The sequence below is a fragment of the Ammodytes marinus genome (genome assembly GCF_949987685.1).
Source record: "Ammodytes marinus genome assembly, chromosome: 5".
Taxonomy (NCBI): Eukaryota; Metazoa; Chordata; class Actinopteri; order Uranoscopiformes; family Ammodytidae; genus Ammodytes; species Ammodytes marinus.
The window spans coordinates 34,194,701-34,217,029 of NC_137234.1; the positions used below are offsets into that span (position 1 = coordinate 34,194,701).

The 22,329-nt window shown below is 43.5% G+C and overlaps 1 protein-coding gene across 1 annotated transcript in view; it reads left to right on the forward strand.

Annotated features, from left to right (window-relative positions):
* Positions 1-22,329, forward strand: part of agbl1 (AGBL carboxypeptidase 1) — a gene marked incomplete at both ends in the record, with an annotated part of 253,412 nt that overhangs the window by 166,630 nt on the left and 64,453 nt on the right. Inside the window, 6 exons of the mRNA XM_080027750.1 lie at positions 5,557-5,640; positions 6,479-6,559; positions 6,750-6,898; positions 11,429-11,516; positions 13,716-13,848; positions 18,374-18,527. Coding sequence (XP_079883876.1) covers positions 5,557-5,640; positions 6,479-6,559; positions 6,750-6,898; positions 11,429-11,516; positions 13,716-13,848; positions 18,374-18,527 — 689 coding nt within the window. The remainder of the gene's footprint in view (positions 1-5,556; positions 5,641-6,478; positions 6,560-6,749; positions 6,899-11,428; positions 11,517-13,715; positions 13,849-18,373; positions 18,528-22,329) is intronic.

Consider the following 22,329-nt stretch of genomic DNA (forward strand, 5'->3'; position numbering starts at 1 on the left):
AATGGAGAGATCGCGACAGTGCTTTCCTACCTAATCATGCCCCCTCATACCAGGTGATTCCGTGCCAGGATTCACGCTACCAAACAGAAATCAGAGCCATTCAAGAGGAGAATGCTAAGCTAATGCAGTCACAACAGGTCTTCCACTCCGGACTGAAGGCCCTTGATGAGGCACGGAGTGAAATCAAAGAGCTAATTGAGGTAGCCCGCTCATTGAAAGCAGATATGAGTCAAGCTGCCAGCCCTGCCTCAAAACACACCCCACATAACCCTCTACAAGCTAACGCTGCAGTCTCGAGGAGTTACCCTGTTAAGACAGAACCAGAAGAAGATTGGCCTGATCCTCCACCATGGCCTGAACCTGAAGAGGACCTGCAAAGTGCCGTCCATAATCTTAAATTGGAAAAGCATACTAGTAGCCAACCCTACTACGTCCCTACAGAGGCTGCATATCTGCCACCACCGCCGATGCTGCAGCAACCTCAGCACCTGTACCCACCTCCTGGTACGGGGATCCCATCCTACCCCTCATGGCGACCCCCTCGACCACTCTCACACCCTACTCCAGCCTACGGAGGATTGACGCGCCCAGCGCCTGTAGCAGCCTCGACCCCTTTAGCATCCACTGGAGCCATGCCTGGAATGCCGCCACCGAACCCTATACATCCTCCTGTTTCCGAACAAGTGTATAGAGGCCCCAAACCAACCATCCCCAAGTTCCTGCACCCTGACCCCAGCGAGTTTGCGAGGCTTCGCATAGCTCTAGAGAACCTACTTCCACCTAACGCTACAGAGCTCTTCAAGTATCAGATACATGTGGACCATCTGAAGTTGGAAGAAGCCCAGCTCATAGCCGATGCCTACTTAAACTCACCGACCCCCTATACTCACACTATGGCGGCCCTCCACGATAAATTTGGTCAGCCGCATCAGCTTGCTTTAAAGAGGATAGCAGGAGTCCTGGAAGCCCCTGAAGTGAAGTGTGGAGATGCTGCAGCTTTCCAGAGGTTCTCCCTCCAAATACAGTCGTTGGTGGGCCTGCTGCAGACCCTGGGACCTGAAGGGGAAATTGAACTGAACTGTGGCTCACATGTAGCTCGACTGCTGATCAAGCTCCCCCCAGAACAGCGAGCTGACTTCCGCCGACATCAGTTTAAGCAGCCTGGAGCTTCCCACACTCTGTATGAGTTGTCAGAGTGGCTGCGCTATGAGTCCTGGTGCCAAGGTTTCGACAGTCAAACTACTGCAAGAAGCGGTAAAGAAAGACAGAACGTGAGGACTGATGGTCGTTCTGGGAAACAAACAGTCACAGTCCTGCATGGTGCTGGAGAGCCTTCAGGAGCTGCCTCCCAAAGTCCAGCGAAGAATACATTCAAGAGTAAAGCCTACTGTGCCTACTGCGAGAGCACGGAGCATTACCTCAGTCAGTGCAGTGAGATGGCCAAGCTCTCCAAAGACCAGCTCAAAGGGAGGATCATCTCTAATAAACGGTGCTGGCGCTGTGCACGAAAGCACCAAGCAGCCCAGTGCACATTGAAGAAACCCTGTAACCTCTGTCAGGGAATACACCTGCTGGCTCTCCATGAGGTAAACGCTCGAGCAGAAAGCAGTAATGCAGCTAGGGAAGAGAGCTGCCTAACCAACTCTGCCTCTGACGCCCTCTACCTCGACCAACATGGAGCTGGGAATCGGGTCATGCTAAAGGTTGTGCCAGTGCTTGTACAGTATGGAGAGCGCACATTAGACACCTTTGCAATCCTTGACGATGGTTCAGAGAGAACCATGCTACTACCAGGAGCAGCTAGGTCTCTTGGCATGAAGGGCCTTCCAGAAGATCTTCCACTGCGCACAGTCCGTCAGGATGTCCAGGTGCTCCATGGACACACTGTGTCCTTCCGTGTCACCTCAGCTGCTAACCCTCAAACTAACTATATCATCGATGGTGCATTCACAGCTAGTCGCCTCAGCTTGGCGCAACATACCTACCCGGTGGACCGCCTTCAAAGGAAGTTCCAACACCTACGTGGCATTCCCATACCTGCATTAAAGGGAGCCAAACCATCACTCCTTATCGGCTCCGATCAGCCCCATCTCATAACACCTGTTGAGCCAGTCAGGCTCGGCCCACCTGGTGGCCCAGCCGCAGTCCACACCAGGCTTGGGTGGACCCTCCAAGGCCCCGTCCAATGCATGGGGCGGCCAGCCCATTCTGTCCAGTGTCTGTTCACCTCATCTCCCCCACCAACGGATGAGCTATACAAGCACGTTGAAAGGCTTTGGCAAGCAGATACTGTCCCTTACCGCCCTGAGAGAGAGGTCACTCGATCAAAGCAGGATCAGCAGGCTGTAGCACTGCTTGAAGCCAAGACCGTTCGTACAGAGGTAGATGGAACCTTCAGGTATGCTACACCATTGCTACGTCATGTGAACATGCCACTGCTGCACGCACCTAAGGAGTCAGTTATGGCTATGCTGCGCAGCACTGAGAGGCGTCTCCAAAGGAACCCCAATCAAGCGGACGCCTACAAAGCTGAGATGCAGAAGCTTACTAATTCAGGTGCAGTGCGGGAAGTGACTCAGGAGACCCCCCCTAAAGAATGTTGGTACATACCCCATCACCTCGTCAGCCACAATGGAAAGAATCGCCTTGTGTTTAACTGCTCTCATCAATACCTTGGGCAGACCCTGAACCAGTACCTGCTACCTGGCCCTACCCTCACCGCCTCTTTGTTGGGAGTCCTGTTGAGATTTCGTGAACATCCCATAGCAGTTAGTGGAGACATTAAGTGGATGTTCCATCAGGTACGCCTTCTCCCTGATGACTGCTCTCTGTTAAGGTTCCTGTGGCGTGATCTGAAGGCGGATGAACCTCCCAAAACCTTCGAGTGGCAAGTCCTGCCGTTCGGCACAACCTGCAGCCCGTGCTGTGCTACGTACGCTCTACAGCGCCATGTCGTCGACCACAGCCAGCCAGACGATGACCTGAGATTCTCGGTAGAGAAGTGCTTCTACGTCGATAACTGCCTGCAAAGCGTGCGTACACCCGGTGAAGCGAAGTTGCTGGTGGATCAGCTCAGAGATCTTCTGGCTTCAGCAGGCTTTGAGCTGCGTCAATGGGCTTGCAACGATCCAAGCGTACTGAGTCACTTACCTCATGAAGCCAGGTCAGAGAGCCTGGACCTATGGCTCGCACAGGATAAGTCCAACCCTTTCGAGTCAACACTTGGCCTCAGCTGGAATTGGGCAAAAGACTCCTTTGGCTACAAACACCAGCCGGTGACCTACGAGACCCTAACTCTGAGGAACATATACAGAGTCGTAGCTTCTCAATACGATCCCTTGGGTTACCTGTTACCCTTCTCCACCCGAGCAAAGCTCATCATTCGGCAGCTGTGGGACAAGCAACGTGGTTGGGATGACCCCAATCTACCTTCAGAACTCCTGCAAGCCTGGTCCACATGGGAGTCCGAGCTGGAGTCTCTACCTCGCCTTACTTTCCCACGTCCATACGTGCCTACAGTCGCCAAACTTGAGGGTGCTACTCGTGAGGGTCACATCTTTGCAGATGCATCCGAGCAAGCTTATGGAGCTGTAGCCTACCTGAGGACAGAGGACGATGGAGGCCAGATCCACCTCTCCTTCATCTTCGCTGGTTCAAGAGTTGCCCCGAAACGCCTGCATTCTATCCCACGCCTGGAACTTTGTGCAGCTCATGGACCCCCCTTCCTTCTCCAGGGTCCAGACACCTGGCCAGAGACCCCCATCACAGAATCTTCCGAGGACGAAACAGAGCTCCGGAAAGTTGCCTTCTGTGGTGTAACATTCGCCTCCCCTACCAGCCTTGAGGATAAGGAGTACAACACCTGGCAGGAGCTCTTGGACGCTACTGCTCAAGAAGTCCATGGGCAGACCTCTGGCAGTTCTCCGCCCAATGCTGACGAGTATCGCTGCGCAGAGATGATGGCTATTCGCAGACGCCAGAGTACCTGTGCAGAATGTCAACGCTGGAGTTCCATTGACCCTGTAACACCAAACAGTCTGCTGATGGGGTGGCCTGACGGATCGCTTCCCCATGTGGTCTACCCAGAGACCGAGATCCTGAGCCGCAAACGCTGGAGGCATTCGCAGATTCTCGCAGACCAATTCTGGTCTAGATTCATCAGGGAATACCTACCTAGCTTGCAGACCAGACAGAAGTGGCACTCTTCGCCCCCTGACCTCCTGGATAAGGCAGTCGTCATGTTGGTGGAGCTTCAGCTGCCTCGGGCCCTGTGGCCCATCGGACAAGTTACCAAGATTCACCACAGCGACGATGGATTCATCCGGTCAGCTGATGTGAACATTAAAGGACAGGTGTACACTCCACCGGTTTCTCGGTTGGTGATGTTGCCAGCTCTCACGTCTGGGGAGGTCGACCTTCATCCCCAGCCCCCCTGAACCTGACTATTGAGCCCTTTATTTGATGCAAATGTTCCTTGCACATTTGGGGGCGGCTGTATAAAAGGCTCTGAGATTAATGGTTACTGTGCTTTAAGAGCAGTTGCTCACGGCCTTTAGTATAAGTTAAGTTTCGTTTTCTGACAGTTAGTCCGAGAGATTCATGCGAGCCAGCAGGTGGCTCATCGTCTCTCTGATACCTGCTTTATTTGTTTGATTTCTCCTGTATTGAGTTTGTGAAATGTAAGTGCCTTTTACTTTGTTTCATTGTGAGTATTAATCAATAATTTGTATAAGTTTGATGTTGGTTGTTAAGCTAAGTTAATCAGCGTCGTGTGGTTGCTATGGCAGTAGGTTATCACGTGAAAGGGAGATGTCCTGCACATGCAGTGTGCCGCTTGGCCCATGTCTGCTCTTTGGCGTGGCTAGAGTCTGTTTATTTTATCTGAGTATTTTGTGTATGATTTCTCCAGTATTATGAATGAGGCTCTGTTTAGTTATTTATATCAGCCTGCTATAATTGTATATGTTGTTAAGCCAATAGGTATTTATTTATTATGCCTTGTAAAACTAATGGTGTTTTATTTTACTGTTTTATAGAAAACTGGAAGACAATACCAGGGATTTAAATAAATAAGGCGAAAAGAATATAGCCTAAAGAAAGCTACGTCTCCTCATCCTCATTCCTTGCACTCTGATAGGTGCACCATTCCTGGATGCTATTTATACCTCTTGATCTAGCCCTCCTGATTTATCACTAAAACGGTACTGACATAAATGTAGAGAACAAAGTAGAATATTTCCTTTTGAAATCTAGTTGGAGTAGAAGTGAGAGACATGAAATGAAAAATTATTGCACATGTAGAAGTTGCTATCATACTTGTTATTTTTGCTTGGACCTTTATGCCTTTCAATCCTCAGAAGTGAGGTTCCTTGTTATTGGTTGGTGGAAACGAGAGTGACAGTCAATGTGGTTAGTCTGCTTTACAGAAGTGCAGTTAAAGAGTTTAGTGAATCCTCCTTGCTTTTGTCCCATCATTTCTGTCTATAAATGTCTAATCTAGATTGTTAAAGGAACCTACTTTAACCTCAATGTTAATATGTGTTTGATTGTCATCAGGCAGAAAGTGTTTGAAGATGTTCAACGTTTCCTGAATCCCGATGACATCATCAACCAGGTAGTGTTTGACCTGGAAGACAGCAGGTAGATATACACACATAGATACACCTTTTAATCACACATCTATTTTAAAATATGAGTTTTCAATAATTATTATTTTGACTCAATTACATTGTGAAAATGCCATGTTATTGGCTGTCTTCAAAATGTGAAATAACTAATATGTCCTTAAAGGCAGACTATGCAACATTTGAATGTAAAAATAAATGATAGAGTCCCACAAAAAGAATCCCTCTCAATGATCACTTCTGCCCCACTAGAATATCTGTTGGTGTGTTTATCTGCACAATCCTGGACACCAACACACATTCTAGTGAGGCAGAAGTGATAATTAAGTCACACTCTAAAAACAGATACTGCATATTACTTAATTTAATTGATGTAACATTTTTACACTCAAAAATATTGAGTAGATTTCAAAGCTTAGAAATCAAGTAAAACAAACCATGAATAATGAGTAGATTTACTTAATATTTTCTATTCATAGTTTATTCTCAAAAATATCAATGAAACATACTGTAATTATTCTAAAATATTTACACAATGTAATCTGTCAGTCAAGTAATACATTTTGTTGATTAAATAAACTTACTTTATTTATTACATTTCACACAAATATTTCTGTTTAATTTTTACTCATGAATTTTGATTAAGTTAACCCAAATGCTCACCAAAATGATGTTTACTCGTCTTTTTCAAGCAAAAAATACTTTTATATTACTGTTACATTTACTAAGCCCTTGAAACATTTTTTAGAGTGCAGATTACTTTCATGTGACTATAATTAAATTTTTTATGAAAATGTTGCATAGTCAACCTTTAAATCAATGATGTCATCTCTGTCTGCTTTGTTGACCGTCAGTATTGAGTGTCCATCTGACGCCTTGAGGTTTTTCTCAAAGTTTGAATGTGGGAACCTCAGAAAGGCCATTCAGGTCCGCAGGTATGGAGACACACATTAACACTATTAGCACAAGGTTATTAAGTAAAGTTCATTGAGGAGCAAACATGATATTGCAGTATAACTTCAACACAGTCATAACTGATAATATATTGTATTGTATGTAACATAGTCAGCCAACACCAAAAAAAGTGTGTAGTAGCAGTGTCTTCTTTGCTCTTCTCTTCTGCAGATATGAATATGACCTCATATTGAATGCGGATGCCAACTCTTCCCAGCACCCCCAGTGGTTCTACTTTGAAGTCAGCAACATGGTGGAAGACGTCCCCTACCGATTTAATATCATCAACTGTGATAAGACCAACAGCCAGTTCAACTATGGTGAGATGGGTTGTGTGTTTCCTATTGAGAACTGAATGACATTGCTAATTGTGTACACCTATTCAACGTGAATTTTGTTTCTTCAATTTATGCCGTTAATGCATTATACAGAATTTAAAGATGTCACACTTTTGTTTCCACTTCAACTGATCATAAACATTTGATTCTCATTGTAAAGTTATTTTATAGACCGTGGCTCAGACTTGGAGGTGTCACCATCTCACCACTAAAACTGTTATCGTATAAAGAGATACAGTATGCAATCCTGAGATCAGCACACTCCCCAGACTTGTGTCTCAGGGGTCCTTTACACGGTGAAAACGTGACGGTTTTCCCCTTTATGGTTTCAAAAGTTAACACATTCAGACAATTGATTCAGGAAATTGATTTGAAAGCTTTTTGGGAGAAAACGGGCCGAAATCGATGTATTACGCATGCCAAGCTAATAGTCTGCGGTGACACTTAGCCTAGTAGATACTGTAGCTCAGTGGTTCTCAATTATTTTCTGTCATGCCCCCCCTAGGGGACCGAAATGTTTTCGCGTTTTTTTTCAATAGGCCTTCTGTGATGCGATAACCAATAATTCATTAATGTTATTATTACTCTACTTGCTTGATTTCTTTTTAAATAGCCTACAGAGACACTTGGATACACATGTGGACATTTATTTACTGCAAATCGCAGCCTTTCGCGCGGATATGACCATACACAAGCACACATCACGCTTGCTAGCACCTTAATAAGAAAAAATAAAAAATGTTTTAAAAAAAGTCAGTTGGAAATCAAGGCAGCCCGCGTATGGATCACGATGAGGTAATGTGTTTATGTTGTTGTAAATAATGACTATTTCAGATGAATAATGGTCATCTGATGATGGTGAGGCAAAGTAAACTTTGTTTTAGTAGGCTACCGCTCATTCATTTAGGAGTAAACACTGCAGTCTAGTTCGCTCCCGTGAAATTGTGTATACGTTGCTTGACAACGCCCTCCCGCCCGTCTACCACTCTCCCTTTTAGCTTTTCTTCATTGCATTTTCTTTTTTTTTCTTTGATGGTTCAGCCCCGTTATCAGTCATTATGACGACAAATAACTGTCTCAAACAAGGCTCCCGCTCCCCTTCCCTCACCTGGAGGGATAGGCTTCTCAAATCGCGTTGCTGCGCCACACTGAAATCTGCGACCAATACGGATATGTGACCATAGAGCATGCACGCGCAAACCGAATATCGGACTGGGTGTGCAACCAGACCAAACGCAGTAATAAAAACTATATAAAAACGTCTTTCTTTGCACTGATGGTCTCGTTTGCTGTTAAAGGTAATTTATGATTATCAGAGGAAACATGAGGCTGTTTAAAAGATATTTAAATGTTACTCGTAGCTGCTTTAATTGGCCAGTGTTATATTTGAGCCCTGCACGACACTCTCCGCTGATCACAGTGATGGTTCCACAGAGACACCGTGCATGTTGTCTTCTAACTTTACAACTCGCGTGTGGCCATTTTGACAGCAAATGTTATAGACTATGCATGTGTGAAGTGGAGCCGTGACGTCAGCGTTACCAGGGAAAATGGTTTTGCCCGTTTACAAGATTCCAAAACAGTTGTGTTTTCCAAAGATTCCTCCCTGGGAGTTGATTTCAAAAGTTTGCGGTTTCAAGCCTGCTTTTGCTGTTGTCATGTGTATCTTTGCGGATGCACCATTTTGTTATGTTGTCACACACAAGTCGATAACATTGTCGGCTGGCAAATTGTTTAGGAAAGTGTTTCGCTCTCCGCTATTTTGAAAGGACACTTTTGCTGCTTCCTGGGCTAAGCGCCGGCCAAGACGATTGTGATAAGTTTATATTAGACTACAAGAATGTTCTGAATCTATTTGATGAATCAGTCTGCACACATAATGTGAAGGTGCATACTGTATTTCTTATCACCCTTGAGTTCACAATGCACATAACCACATCTGATAAAACAACAACAAAGAGTTCAAGTGGGAGTCACAGACTACACTCTGGTTTGTTTGCTGTTTTATTGCCTGCAGCAAATAACAATCACCCCCTTCAACTCTCTATTGCTAGGATTTTCTTATTTATATGGCCTTTTGCACTCTGAACCACTATCAGAGCTCCGTCTCTGTCACAGACACACACACACACACACACACACACACACACACACACACACACACACACACACACACACACACACACACACACACACACACACACACACACACACACACACACACACACACACACACACACACACACACACAAACAAGACCTCCTGCTGTGTCTTCTGGCTTTTATAATCTCCCATCCTTTAGACAGCTTTACAGGCTCAGCAGTCGGTCCTACCATAATAGACCATCCATTACAGTTAAATACACACACACAAAGACACACAGACACACACACACACACACACACACACACACACACACACACACACACACACACACACACACACACACACACACACACACACACACACACACACACACACACACACACACACACAGAAGCAGGCAGAATTGCAAAAACACACTCAGTTTCTCCAGTGGCAATCTCTTTCACACACACAAGCTACAGTACTCTGATTCATATACTGCCCTTTGTACCGGAAAATAGCTCATTTTAACGTCCCTCAGGAAATGGGGTTTATCTCAGGAAGAAGTGAATGAGAGAAGGAAGGGTTCTCTCTTCTGAAACAGTTGTACAGAAAATGTGCTTCTTTTCTTCTGAAAGACTGTAATATGCTGACAGGCTAGAAAAGTTATCCATTTCTCTATTTTAACCTCTGGACATTTAATGCTGTTTGATTCAACAGTAACAGTGGCTCTAACTTTTAAACACAGTGTAGAGAAAGGCTGCGGTTACTGAGGTGGAGAGTTAGGGGGCATAGCTATAAGGTCACACCATTCATCATGCTATGTTTTCCCATTATTGAAGATTTGACAGAGGACAGGGACATATGAGGTCTAACATGACATGGCTGAACTTGAACTAGGGACCCGGGGCCTCTCCGAATAGTCCAATCTCCTAACCTAAAAGCCTCCTTTCCTATACCTTAACCCCTAAACGTCATCGGGGTTAAGGAGAGATGAAAGGTGCTTCCTATCGAACATAGGAAAAGACAGCACTGTTTCAAATTAATTCGACTCCACTTTTTCTAACCGACGTCATTGCGCAACGGCGAGTAGCCTATTGCTGACGTGAGTCACTAGCGTGAAACTACACTATTTTCCGAAAATGGACTACAACAAGCGCTCGTTTGATCCATGTGTTCTTTTCATATTGATTTTAATCAGGTTGTCGCCAACAGAGCGAGATTCACTTAGATCGGACTTGGCCAAGGGGAATATTTAAGGCCACTTGAAGCCCAATTCACATGTGAAAAAAGAGGTTACACTTAGCCTTTGTTGATGTTGAAATTAACTGCCCCCAGTAATCTTCATTAAATGTGAAGTTGGCATTTTATTTTCTTATGGTGTAAATTATGTGCTACGAAAATAACTATGATGTTGGTCTTTTATGAGTTCTTTATTATCTTTACGGGGGGGGGGGGTATTTTGTTTTAGCCGAGTTAAATCTTCCTCTCTTCTCTTCTCCTCTCTTCTGTTTTACCTCTTGTTCGTATTCGTGTAGAGTCGGTAAATTCTCAAAATGCTTAGGAAAGGCATCGAGGAAAGGAGCATCGATTCATCCTTTAACCCCCCTTTAGCATAGGTTACTCCGGACCAACCTATGCGAAAGGAAAGGAGATAGTGGTATCCCATAATCCTTTATGGCGGCAATATTTAAAGCAACAAGCCACCGCCGGAGTTGATCGACTCTACACGAATACTCGAGAGGTAAAACAGAAGAGAGGAAGATTTAACTCGGCTAAAACAAAATACCCCCCCCCCCGTCCCCCCCATAAAGATAATAAAGAACTCATAAAAGACTTAAAAGATCATAATAGTTATTTTCGTAGCACATCATTTATAACCATAAGAAAATAAAATGCCAACTTCACATAGCCTTATGAATATTACTGGGCGCAGTTAATTTCAACATCAACATAAGTGTAGCCTCTTTTTTTTCACATGTGAATTGGGCTTCAAGTGGCCTTAAATAGCCTATTCCCCTTGGCCAAGTCCGATCTAAGATCAAACGAGCGCTTGTTGTAGTCCATTTTCGGAAAATGGTGTAGTTTCACGTCAGCAATAGGCTACTCGCCGGCTATGATGTCGGTTAGGAAAAGTGGAGTCGAATTCATTTGAAACAGTGCTGTCTTTTCCTATGTTCGATAGGAAGCACCCTTTCATCTTTCCTTAACCCCGATGACGTTTGGGGGTAAGGCATAGGAAAGGAGGCTTATAGGTTAGGAGATTGGACTATTCGTAGAGGCCCTAAGCCTCTTATGACAAACATGGACACCGTACACCACTGTGACCCGTCGTCTGTTCCCTGTGGCTGAATGTCTATGTGTGTGTGTGTCTGTGTGTGTGTGTCTGTGTGTGTGTGCGTGTTTGTGTGTGTTCGCGCACTGCAGGACAACAGCCGGTGCTGTACTCAGTAAGGGAGGCTCTGGAAGGTAGACCACACTGGGTCAGGACTGGAACTGAAGTTTGTTATTTCAGGTATGAATGAAATGCACATTCAACTCTAGTAGTGTGTGACATCAGTGTGTGACATTACTTAATGGATATGCTCCTAATGATAATATCTTTTGGGGAATTTGGTAGAAATGTTGTCAGTAGTTCATAGAATGAAACCAAAATGTGCATTTTACTATAAACATAGAACATACACACAACGGAAGACACTGAACATTTGGAGTGGTCTCTTAATTTTTTCCAGGGCTGTACATTTTCTTTATTTTTGCCGCTGAGCACACACTGCTGTTGTTAATGTGTTTAGTATGTTGCTGAATTGCTGTTAATGTGTGTGTATTTGCGATCGAGGTGCGTCTTCATGCTGTTTTAATGCTATTTGTGCCATGACTGCCGCTGGTTACACAGTGTACCTACATCTGTCTTTTGGCACAGCTGGACCATGTTGTTGTTGTTGCACCGTAAGTGTGACGGGTCTGATCTCAGAAACAGTGTCGGCGTCAGGCATATATGACCCAATATGATCAAGCGGCGAGCAACTCGCGTTTACGCGGCCAACAGCCGCCGGCGGCGAGTGGAGTGTGTTCCCACCTTAAGTCTCCCTGGAATTACACAACATCTCCAGCAGTGAGTGCTCAGACCTTACACACTACAGGACATGGATATTTTATTTAAATGGAACTAGGACATTTCCTTTGTAAATAAAAAACTTGTTATAATGACTTGTTGAAATTACGGTGAAATGAATAAAAAATTAAATTAATGAAGCAGCAATGAGGCTGGCTTCGAACTCCTTAACACTAGAACCGCCACGGGTCAAATTGACCCCGTGGCGGTTCTGTCAGCTGAGTGCTGTCTGTGAGCCGGTGTTCTGACATTTTCTGCTCCCTCGTCAGATTTTGCTACCTATCAGAAAATGCTACCTTACGTCATTAGTAGCGTATTTGATCTGTAGACCCATTAACTCTATCAAACGATGCTCCCAGTACGAATCACGTTATTTTACACCACTGCTCATCCAATGTACAATGTAGGAATATTGGGAGCATATTTTGATGCTGCTTTATAACGTGTTTATTGAATATTTCAGGGGTACAGTAAGCTTTGTGAGACCCATTGTCTTTATCAAATAATGCTCCCACTACAGAATCACGTTATTTTACACCACCACCCATGCACACCCCCCCTCCCACCACCGGCGAAAACTTTCTCCACTCTGAGTCCGGTAAAGTTAACACTAGCCTAGCCTATCATTTTATTTCTATATTCAGCAGCTAAGCTAGTATCTACATGCACATTTGTACATGCTCACAGGTCAAAAGGCGCAATTTAAACATATGCAGCATAATTGCGCAGTTACTTTTTTTTTTTAAGAAAATACCATCAGCCAAAAAGGTAGCAGAATCTGACGGCTGCTCACGCAGGATTATTATTTTCGGAATGCGCATGCGCAAAACCACTAGGGAGCAAAATCTGATAGGTAGCAGAAAATGACAAGTCACCGGACAGAGAGCGTCAGAGGGATCCTCCGCCTCAAAACATGAAACGTGTGAAAAAATGAATGAATAATCAATTAGAACTTACCTAAAAATAAGTTTGCCATGTTACTGTTTATTGTATTTATGATTTTAGCTCATTTGGACGCTGCTTTGACTCTGTTTTCAATAATATATTGGCGATCTTATGTCTACTTTCAGTTTCATTACTGAGTCGCTACGAAACGTGATTAGTGTTCTTAAAGATACTTCGATTATAAAACAAGAGGTCCATAACACAGATGATGATTAAACTAACTTATTTATGACTTTATATCACACTAGAAATGCATGGGTCAATTTGACCCGTGTGGTGGTTATAGGTATGAATAGAACGCTGGCGGTTCTAGTGTTAAGGAAAAAAATATATTACAGGGCTGGAGACTCAGCGACTATAACCAAAGGTTGGCTAGCTAACACATAGTTAACACATATTAGCTAAGGTTAACGCTTGTTCCCGAGTAAAATAATACTCGCACTGAAAAAAATTCATTGTTTCAGTTTGAATACTTGTTTCTGTGCCAATATTAAGTTTTTCAATACAAATGTTTCAATGACAATTCAGTTCAAGGTGTGTTTTCAAAAGCATATTTTATTTTTCCATGTCAAAAGTGAGTGTCACTGCCCTGGCTCCATATGTTTACATATAACATAAATTATTGTTTGTTATTCCCTGTATTTCTTTCCCCAGGAACCACTTTTGTCCAGCTTTGGGCAGAAGGAGTACAACCTTTTATACTCTGACCTTCACGGTCACCTTCAAACACAGTGAGGACGTCTGCTACCTGGCCTACCATTACCCCTACTCATACTCTGCTCTGAAGGTACAGCTCCATCCATCCATCCAACTATCTATCAGGGGCCGTATTCACAAAACATTTTAAGGCTAAGAGTAGGTCCTAACGTGCTGATTTAGGAGTAACTCTCAAAAATAAGGCGCGTTTCACTCCTAATTTTAGGACTCGTAGCTTTTTAAGATAAGTTTAATTCACAAAGCATTTTAGCGCTAAAACTAGCTCCTAAATCTATGAAAAGCTCGAGAGGACTCCTAGTCATTAAGAGTAATTCAGACAACCATTTGATGGTGTTTTGGAGAGATTTAATGATAGTGAGCTTTACAAAAGGTACCTTTAATAGCTGTAAGGGTTTAATGATCTTAGTAAAGTTATATTTAGAAAGTATAGACACATTTATATTTATTATATTTGTATAAAATATATTTATTCAGTTCCTTTTCCTGCAGTTGCTTTGGGTTTATGATGCACTGCAAGTTACTGTTGGTGTCACGTTTGGATTTAATTTCCTACTAGAGTAGGCCTATATGCGGCGCTTCGCAGCATCTCCTCCGTTCCACAGGTCCGCTACTGTCTCTCGCCTTTTTCCTTCCGCATGCACTTTACGATTTCGCCGGCTGTTGTTTCTAAATTGTGAATTTCCTGGTTTGTCGCTGTCTGACTATTGCTGCATAGTCCGCCGTTGAGAGAAATACAGTGAGAGTGCATGGCGTGCAGCTCTTCAATGAGGATATTTTTTCCGATTCAAATCATTGTAATATTTAAAATGAATAGGCCCATGTGGCGCTATTGTAGGTTAATGGTGAACGAATGTGTGGGAAACCCTGCAGTATCTTGGTTTCATGTTAAATCAGTGTCACTTGTCATTAATGTATATAAAAACTCTTAACTTTAATACAGCACACGATATGGATATCTCCCACAGTGTTTCTATCTTAAATTCACTCTTAGCCAGTACTTGAGTTGTAAAAGAAAATCAGGGGGGATGGTGGATTGGCTTTAACGTTTAAGGACAGATCATTTGTGCTGATGACAGCTCATATGATGGGAGACCAATGGCGTACCCTTTTGATTATTGTTTAAGCACAGATAGAGATACTTATTATATTATATTCAGTGCTTGAAATGGGAGGAGGGGGGAGGAGTGCCAGTACTCCCTTATTCACATATTAGTTTGCAAATCAGTAAACCATTGTAATATTCTGAATCTTTAGAGTCAAAACACAGAGATTGAACAGCCGCTCCATTCAGGTGGTGGGCTGATGGAAATAGGCCTAATAGGTGGACAGAGATACCTAAGATGCAAGCGTGCACAGCACGCGAGCGGAATTTTTTTTCCCTTGCAAGATCTTTGCGCTTGCTTTTTGGCACAGTTAACGTAATGTGAGCTTTTAGACACATCAATGCTGTATGGGTGCCGTCAGAAAAACTGATATTAAGGAATGATCCAGACAAAATTTGTAAAATTATTTATGTAATAGGCTTGTTTACAGGCTTAAATAAGCGATACGCTTAGTCGGTTTGGATAAAGTAGGAAGTGAATGAGCTTTTGCGCACTGCATTTACGAACCGAAAGAACAAGTTAACGTGTGAGAAAAGTCGCCGCGAGCCTACTTACTGCCTTTGCAAAGGAGAGACTGCGCTCTGTGGACGTGATTGACGGTTGACCACAGAAAGCAGGTGATTTTGGAGGCGGGCTTTCGCCGTGTCCACCCAATCAGAAGCTAGGAATGGTAATAGTATATTACAAATTTTTTAATTGGCTGAAAAAATAGAAATACATTTTCCCTGCCCCTGGCTAGCGCCAATATCAAGGGCATAGTGGAGTATGCTACCGGCAGCCTAAGTGCCAGTGTTACTAAATGTTGAAATAGTGGTAATATTTCCACATTCATTGTTACAATAACAGGGGATGGAAAGGGGGGATTGCCGTTTTAGAAGGGGGAGGATTTTGCGATCTTTATTTCCAAGGGGGATGCCATCCCCCCTCTTCCCCCCTCAACTCGAGTTGAATGAGAGCTAAGAGTACTGCTCTTAGCTCTCATTCCCTCTCAGCCAATCACTGTGGGCATAGAAGGTATGAACATGACATCATCCATAGCAACAGGGTCAACCCCGCCCCCTTATCTTAGTTTAGGAGTCCCTCCCATTCCTTAGTAAAAGTTGGTCTTATCAGCTTTGTGAATAGGTTTTAAGAAATGACTCCTTACTAAGAACTTTTAGTGCTCCTTAGGAGAACTCTTAGCGCTAAGATAAAATGTTTTGTGAATACGGCCACAGATCATTATTTTCTAACCTCCACAAAAACTTTAAATCAACACAGTCGAAGTCAAGGATTACTAAGATAGAGATTTGTTTTATTACTGGCTTCCAAGATGAGCAAGTTGCAACAAAATCTAAATTAAAGCTGCAAAACAAAATACTTTACGTACCTGGTTTAGGAACTCAAAGCAGCCCATTTAGGTGTAACTATTGAATGCCTGGAGCCGTATTCACAAAACATTTTAGTACTTTTAGTACTCCTAAGGAGCACTAAAAGTTCTTAGTAAGGAGTAATTTCTTAAAACCTATTCACAAAGCTGATAAGACCAACTTTTACTAAGGAATGGGAGGGACTCCTAAGCTAAGACTAGAGGGCGTGGTTGACCCTGTTGCTATGGATGATGTCATGTTCATACCTTCTATGCCCACAGTGATTGGCTGAGAGGGATTGAGTCCCTAAGAGTGAATTTATGATAGAAACACTGTGGGAGATATCCATATCGTGTCGCTGTATTAAAGTAAGTTTATATACAATTAATGACAAGTGACACTGATTTAACATGAAACCAAGATACTGCAGGGTTTCACACACCTTCGTTCACAATTAGCCTACAATAGCGCCACATGGGCCTATTCATTTTAAATTTTAAAATTATTTGAATCGGAAAAAATATCGTCATTGAACAGCTGCACGCCATGCACTCTTACTGTATTTCTCTCAACCGCGGACTATGCAGCAATAGTCAGACAGCGACAAACCAGGAAATTCACAATTTAGAAACAACAGCCGGCGAAATCGTAAAGTGCATGCGGAAGGAAAAAGGCGAGACGCGCAACTATACAGACAGCTACCTCGGGGGGTAGTAAAATTCAATCTGTTCCGCCTCTCTGTATAAATGCGGCCAGCTTGTTGTTGCGGAACAGGGGCGAGTGTGACGTTCCATAGCCTACGTTCTAAACGTGCGACCATGGTAGCATTAATGTAAATGTGTTCAACATTAACCACGGCGGCCTGATGTCCCGTAAAAATCACCAAATGAAAAACGGCGTATAATCTAGCTGGTCATAAGGTCCGCTGCTCAATCCAAACCCCCACACTTCATTTTCCAGAGTTTAGAGAAGTTGTACAATGAAGTGGGAAAGCTATGGCTAGGCTAAGTTAGGATCGCCGCCGCTGCTATTACCCTGAAGTCTGAGCGTATATCCACACTTTATTTCTGTCTGCAGTAACGTGACTTCACACACTGTGTGTATGTGTATGTCTGAATGGCAGAGCGTTGCCCTCACTTTGGCTGTGTCTTGATTCAGGGGTTGCAGCCTACGTAGGCTGCATTTGAAGACCGATTGCGTCATAGCGGCGCGCAAAGGCTGTCCCATTTGCAAGGCTCCTTGCAAGGCTCCTCATATGCGGCCGAGAAATGCAGCCTTCGTTACACGGTTTTGAAGGCTGCATCAGATGTATCCTTTGTGGCCCAACATATCCCAAGATTCATTGCGTTTTTTTCAGAGATTGCATAAAATAAAATAAAAAATAACAAAACAGCAACGTGTTGCTCCATCTTCTTAACTTTTATCTTCCTTTCTTTTTTTTCTTTTTGTCTGGTAGGCAACTTCTTTTTCTTTTTTCCTCCATTGACAGGGCTGTCTCCGTTGGCAGCAATCAGGGTTGCTAGGCAGCACAGGAGCGGCAAGTCGTCACGCAAGGTAACGGCTTGTTACGTAAACCGGAAATGCTCGTAAACGGAGACCTGCGGAGACCGTCTCATTTAACAAGGCTCGTTGGCCTTGGAATCGGCCTTAAAATCGGCCTTCATAGGCTATAGCCTTCATAGACCGCGAGACTGCGTCCTACCAAGTGCGTGGTCTCTGTAATGGGACATAGCTAAAGAGTCTCGCTCACAGCCAACCTGTCACACAGACACACAGGTGAAGCAGTGAGAGGAGTGATTTTGTCAGTTTGGTTAACAGTCCCAGTGATGTTGGACTCGGCGCGTAGCGAGATCAACCGGCACATCACAGTGTCGAAATCATGATGCTTTTAGAGCACATTATTTTAACAGTAACATTATCTTTAGGAGACAGAGTTAAGAATCTAATAAAATGTAACCTTCTAACAACCTCAAAGCTGAAAATCCCTGTTTAGTTTCAAACACAGTATTTGGGTACAGAGCCTAAAACATGGCCCTGTTTCCATACTTTCTGACTCCACTGAAAATAAATGTATGCATACATTAAATACATCAGCAACCAACATGTGTATTTCACATATTTGAATATTGATTGTGTGTGTCAGGCTCATCTCAAGGTCTTGCAGAAATCAGTGGATCCTGCCAAGGTCTTTTTCCGACAGCAGATTCTTTGTCGCACTTTGGCTGGAAACACCTGTCCAGTGGTCACCATCACTGCCTGTCCAGCCAGCAGGGGTTGGAGAGACATGCACCAGCTACGTGAGTACTGCTGTGTGTGTGTGTGTGTGTGTGTGTGTGTGTGTGTGTGTGTGTGTGTGTGTGTGTGTGTGTGTGTGTGTGTGTGTGTGTGTGTGTGTGTGTGTGTGTGTGTGTGTGTGTGTGTGTGTGTGTGTGTGTGTGTGTGTGTGTGTGTGTGTGTGTGTGTGAGTGTGTGTGTGAGTGAGCAGTAGAAAAACAACCATCCATCCTGACAGCAACAGATATCCCAATGCTTTGTTTTATTTTCAATTAATTAATTAAAAGCCAGTGATCTATGGCAGTTGAAAATATTAAGAAATAAGTAAACCCTTATGAGATTCATCATAGCATATCCACACTAGCATTTTAGTATACCGGACTACTGTAGCTGCTAAGCACACCTGGCATTTGTAAGTAGCAATTATCCAATTTCATTCATGCTGTCATTTTCAAAGGCTCCAACACAGTCCGTGTTCCATTTATTGTAAATGGCTCCTTGTGTATTTAATAATACAATCTAATAAGCATAGCTTATTTAAAATGAGCGGGGGGAATTAGCTCTATAGGCATTTCCCACATCAAGTCGAATGATATGGAGGTAAGGTTTCTTGCGTTTTGCCATCTGATTTTACTACCAGACTACAACCATGTCAGAGGGTTTAGAGCAGCACCATGACTTAAAGGTCCCATATTATGCAAAATGCACTTTTTCCATATTTTTTTAACATAGATATGGGTCCACAGTGTGCCTATAGACTGCTAAAGTATATATTAGTGGTGGGCCGTTATCGGCGTTAACGTGCTGCGTTAACGCCAGACTCTTATCGGCGATAAAAAAAATATCGCCGTTAATCTCTTATTCCACCTCATGTTCGGCTCAGGGAGCCAGTCATTTGTACAGTTCAGCTTAGACTCGGCCGTAATGCTGCTGCACACACACACACACACACACACACACACACACACACACACACACACACACACACACACACACACACACACGCTGCATGTCAGAGACGAGGGGCGAAGCTTCTCTCACACACCCGCCGCTCTCTCTCTCTCCATCACTTGCCCACGACACAATCGGGTATTGGAACGCAGGGTGGGTGTGTGTGGCCACCGGTCGCCACGTGACTATAAGTTTCCAAGTTTTAAACACTTCTATCTCTTCAACGTCACCGTACCCGAATCCTAAATATCCCCATAGCAGACGCTATATTTCATCGGGGGGAAAACTTTGTTTTGCGCCACAGTTCGACTCGGCCGTAATGCTGCTGCACACACAGACACAGACACAGACACAGGCACACACACACGCTGCATGGCAGAGACGAGGGGCGCTACCAAAAAGACGAGAGGAGCGGTTGGAGCAGTTGGAGAGTTTAGAGACACATGCGCGCACATTTATTTACATTAAATCGCAATCGCAGTCACTTGTGCAGTTATGTAAAATGTTTCACTAAGGAAAATGACAGAAAAAGTAACGCACAGTGACTTTGATGAGTAACTTTAATCTGATTACTGGTTTGGAGATAGTAACGCGTTAGATTACTCGTTACTGAAAAAAGAGGTCCGATGCCGGTAACGCGTTACTATGTAACATCTTGTTGAACATTATTTATTTTCATCACCAATTATCATAGTAGAACAGCTTCCTCAAGCAGTTTGTGATGCATGTTGGAAACAGGAGATGAGCCCCTGGTCTGATGCGCCACCTGGCTTGAGAAACACGTTCTCAAAGACTTACTTTGAGTCATTATTTAGGAGCACACACATATTATGAATGAATTCAAATGAGACATTTTAATCTAGATTAATCTAGATTAATTCCAAAATTAATCTAGATTAAAAAAATTAATCTATGCCCACCTCTAATATATATATATATTAAGTAGAGTCTAGCTGCAGCCCCGGAGAACAATACTGAGGCGGGGCGGGAGTACTGAGGCGGGGCGGGAGTACTGTGGCGGGGCTAGTAGCCTATCGGTCTGCGGTCTTTTTTATTGTTTGACGTGACCTTCTCAAGATGGCCGCCGCGGTGTTCCGTTAGCCGAGTGGAGCTAGCGCCATGGCTAATCTAATGTTCCATCTATATTCTAACCTCTCCCTGTCACCTTGCCCTAACCCTAACCACCCAGCTGTGATGCCTGAACATAGTCTAATGTTCTATCTATATTCTAACCTCTCCCTGTCCCCTTGCCCTAACCCTAACCACCCAGCTGTAATGCCTGAACATAATCTAATGTTCTATATATTATAACCTCTCCCTATCCCCTTGCCCTAACCCTAACCACCCAGCTGTGATGCCTGAACATAATCTAATGTTCTATATATATATTATAACCTCTCCCTATCCCCTTGCCCTAACCCTAACCACCCAGCTGTGATGCCTGAACTTAATCGCCAAAACAATATAATTTGTCTAAATAACATTCAAAATGTATTTGTATTTTCTTCCGCCCCGCCTCAGTACTCCCGCCCCGACTCAGTACTCTCGCCCCGCCTCAGTATTGTTCTCCGGGGATGCAGCTGGATACTATTGATATATTAGTGCTGTCAAACGATTCAAATATTTAAACGCGATTAATCGCATTAATGTCATAGTTAACTCGCGATTAATCGCATTTTCATTTATTCTAGCCTGAATGTCCCTTGATTTCTTTTTGTCACATTCTTTTTTCTCATTTTAATGCTCTTATCACACCCATTCTAATTATGATATTTTAGAAGAAATACACTGAATTACAATGGTGTAATTCAGTGTATTTCTTCTAAAATATCATAATTTGCAATTCAGTGCAAATAACAATATAGACCCCCCCCCCAAAAAAAATAAATAAAAAAAAAACATAAAACAACATAGGGTATATAAAACAAATTAGTATTAAGGCTAAATTAAACTGGTTGTTGTAGGCCTAAATGTTTTGGGAGTCTTTCATCCACGGCTTATTTCAGACTGTGTGTGGAGTGGACACTCTATGCCTGCGTGCAGGTGGTTGCCATGGTGTTGCTGCAGCCGGGGCTTCGTAGCGAAAATTAAAGTGAAAATTAATGACTGGCAGCTGCCACCAACATTCATGGAGGTGTTGGTGTGTGCGCAGGGTTATAAGTAGGACTTTTGCAAATGACAGGCTTTCTTTTCTGTTCTTTTCCGCGTAGTCTCAGAGTCACACACGGAAGACTCTACTAGTGAAGGTCGCGCAGCTGAGCTAGGAAGTGCTATGTTCCGGTTTCTGCTTCAAAATAAAAGTCAGAATTGACTTGACGTTTAGCCGTTTTGCCAGTTAAATGATTTTAATGTGAAATTACGCTGTAGGAAATGTTAATTTTGAATTGACAGTAATTTAAATGCGAGCCATATGTATAGTTTGTGGTGTTTCAGTTGTTATAACATTACTAGTTGATACAACAGCATGAGAAAAAACCACAACATTTGCTAGACCATGACGAGCGTTAATCGCGCGATAAAAAAATTGACGCCGTTAAAATGGGTTTGCGTTAACGCCGTTAATAACGCGTTAAACTGACAGCACTAATATACTGTATATATATATACCTGTATAAAAAACTCTCCTTTTCTCCCCCTTTCTGAAAACCTCCCCAATATACTCCGTTCAGAATTTCTCCTGTCCCGTCCCCTACATTAATAACAAGGAGCTTCCACTGTGCAATAGTCTATGATAACCCCCCCCCCCCCCCCCTTATTTCTTATTGGTCCACGGCCCCCCTCTGGAAAAATGTTCCTTCATATGCCAAATTGTTTTTCCCTCTAAGCGTCAAGATGCCCGTAGTACAGCAAGGCCTGCTGAATGTTGCATAAACC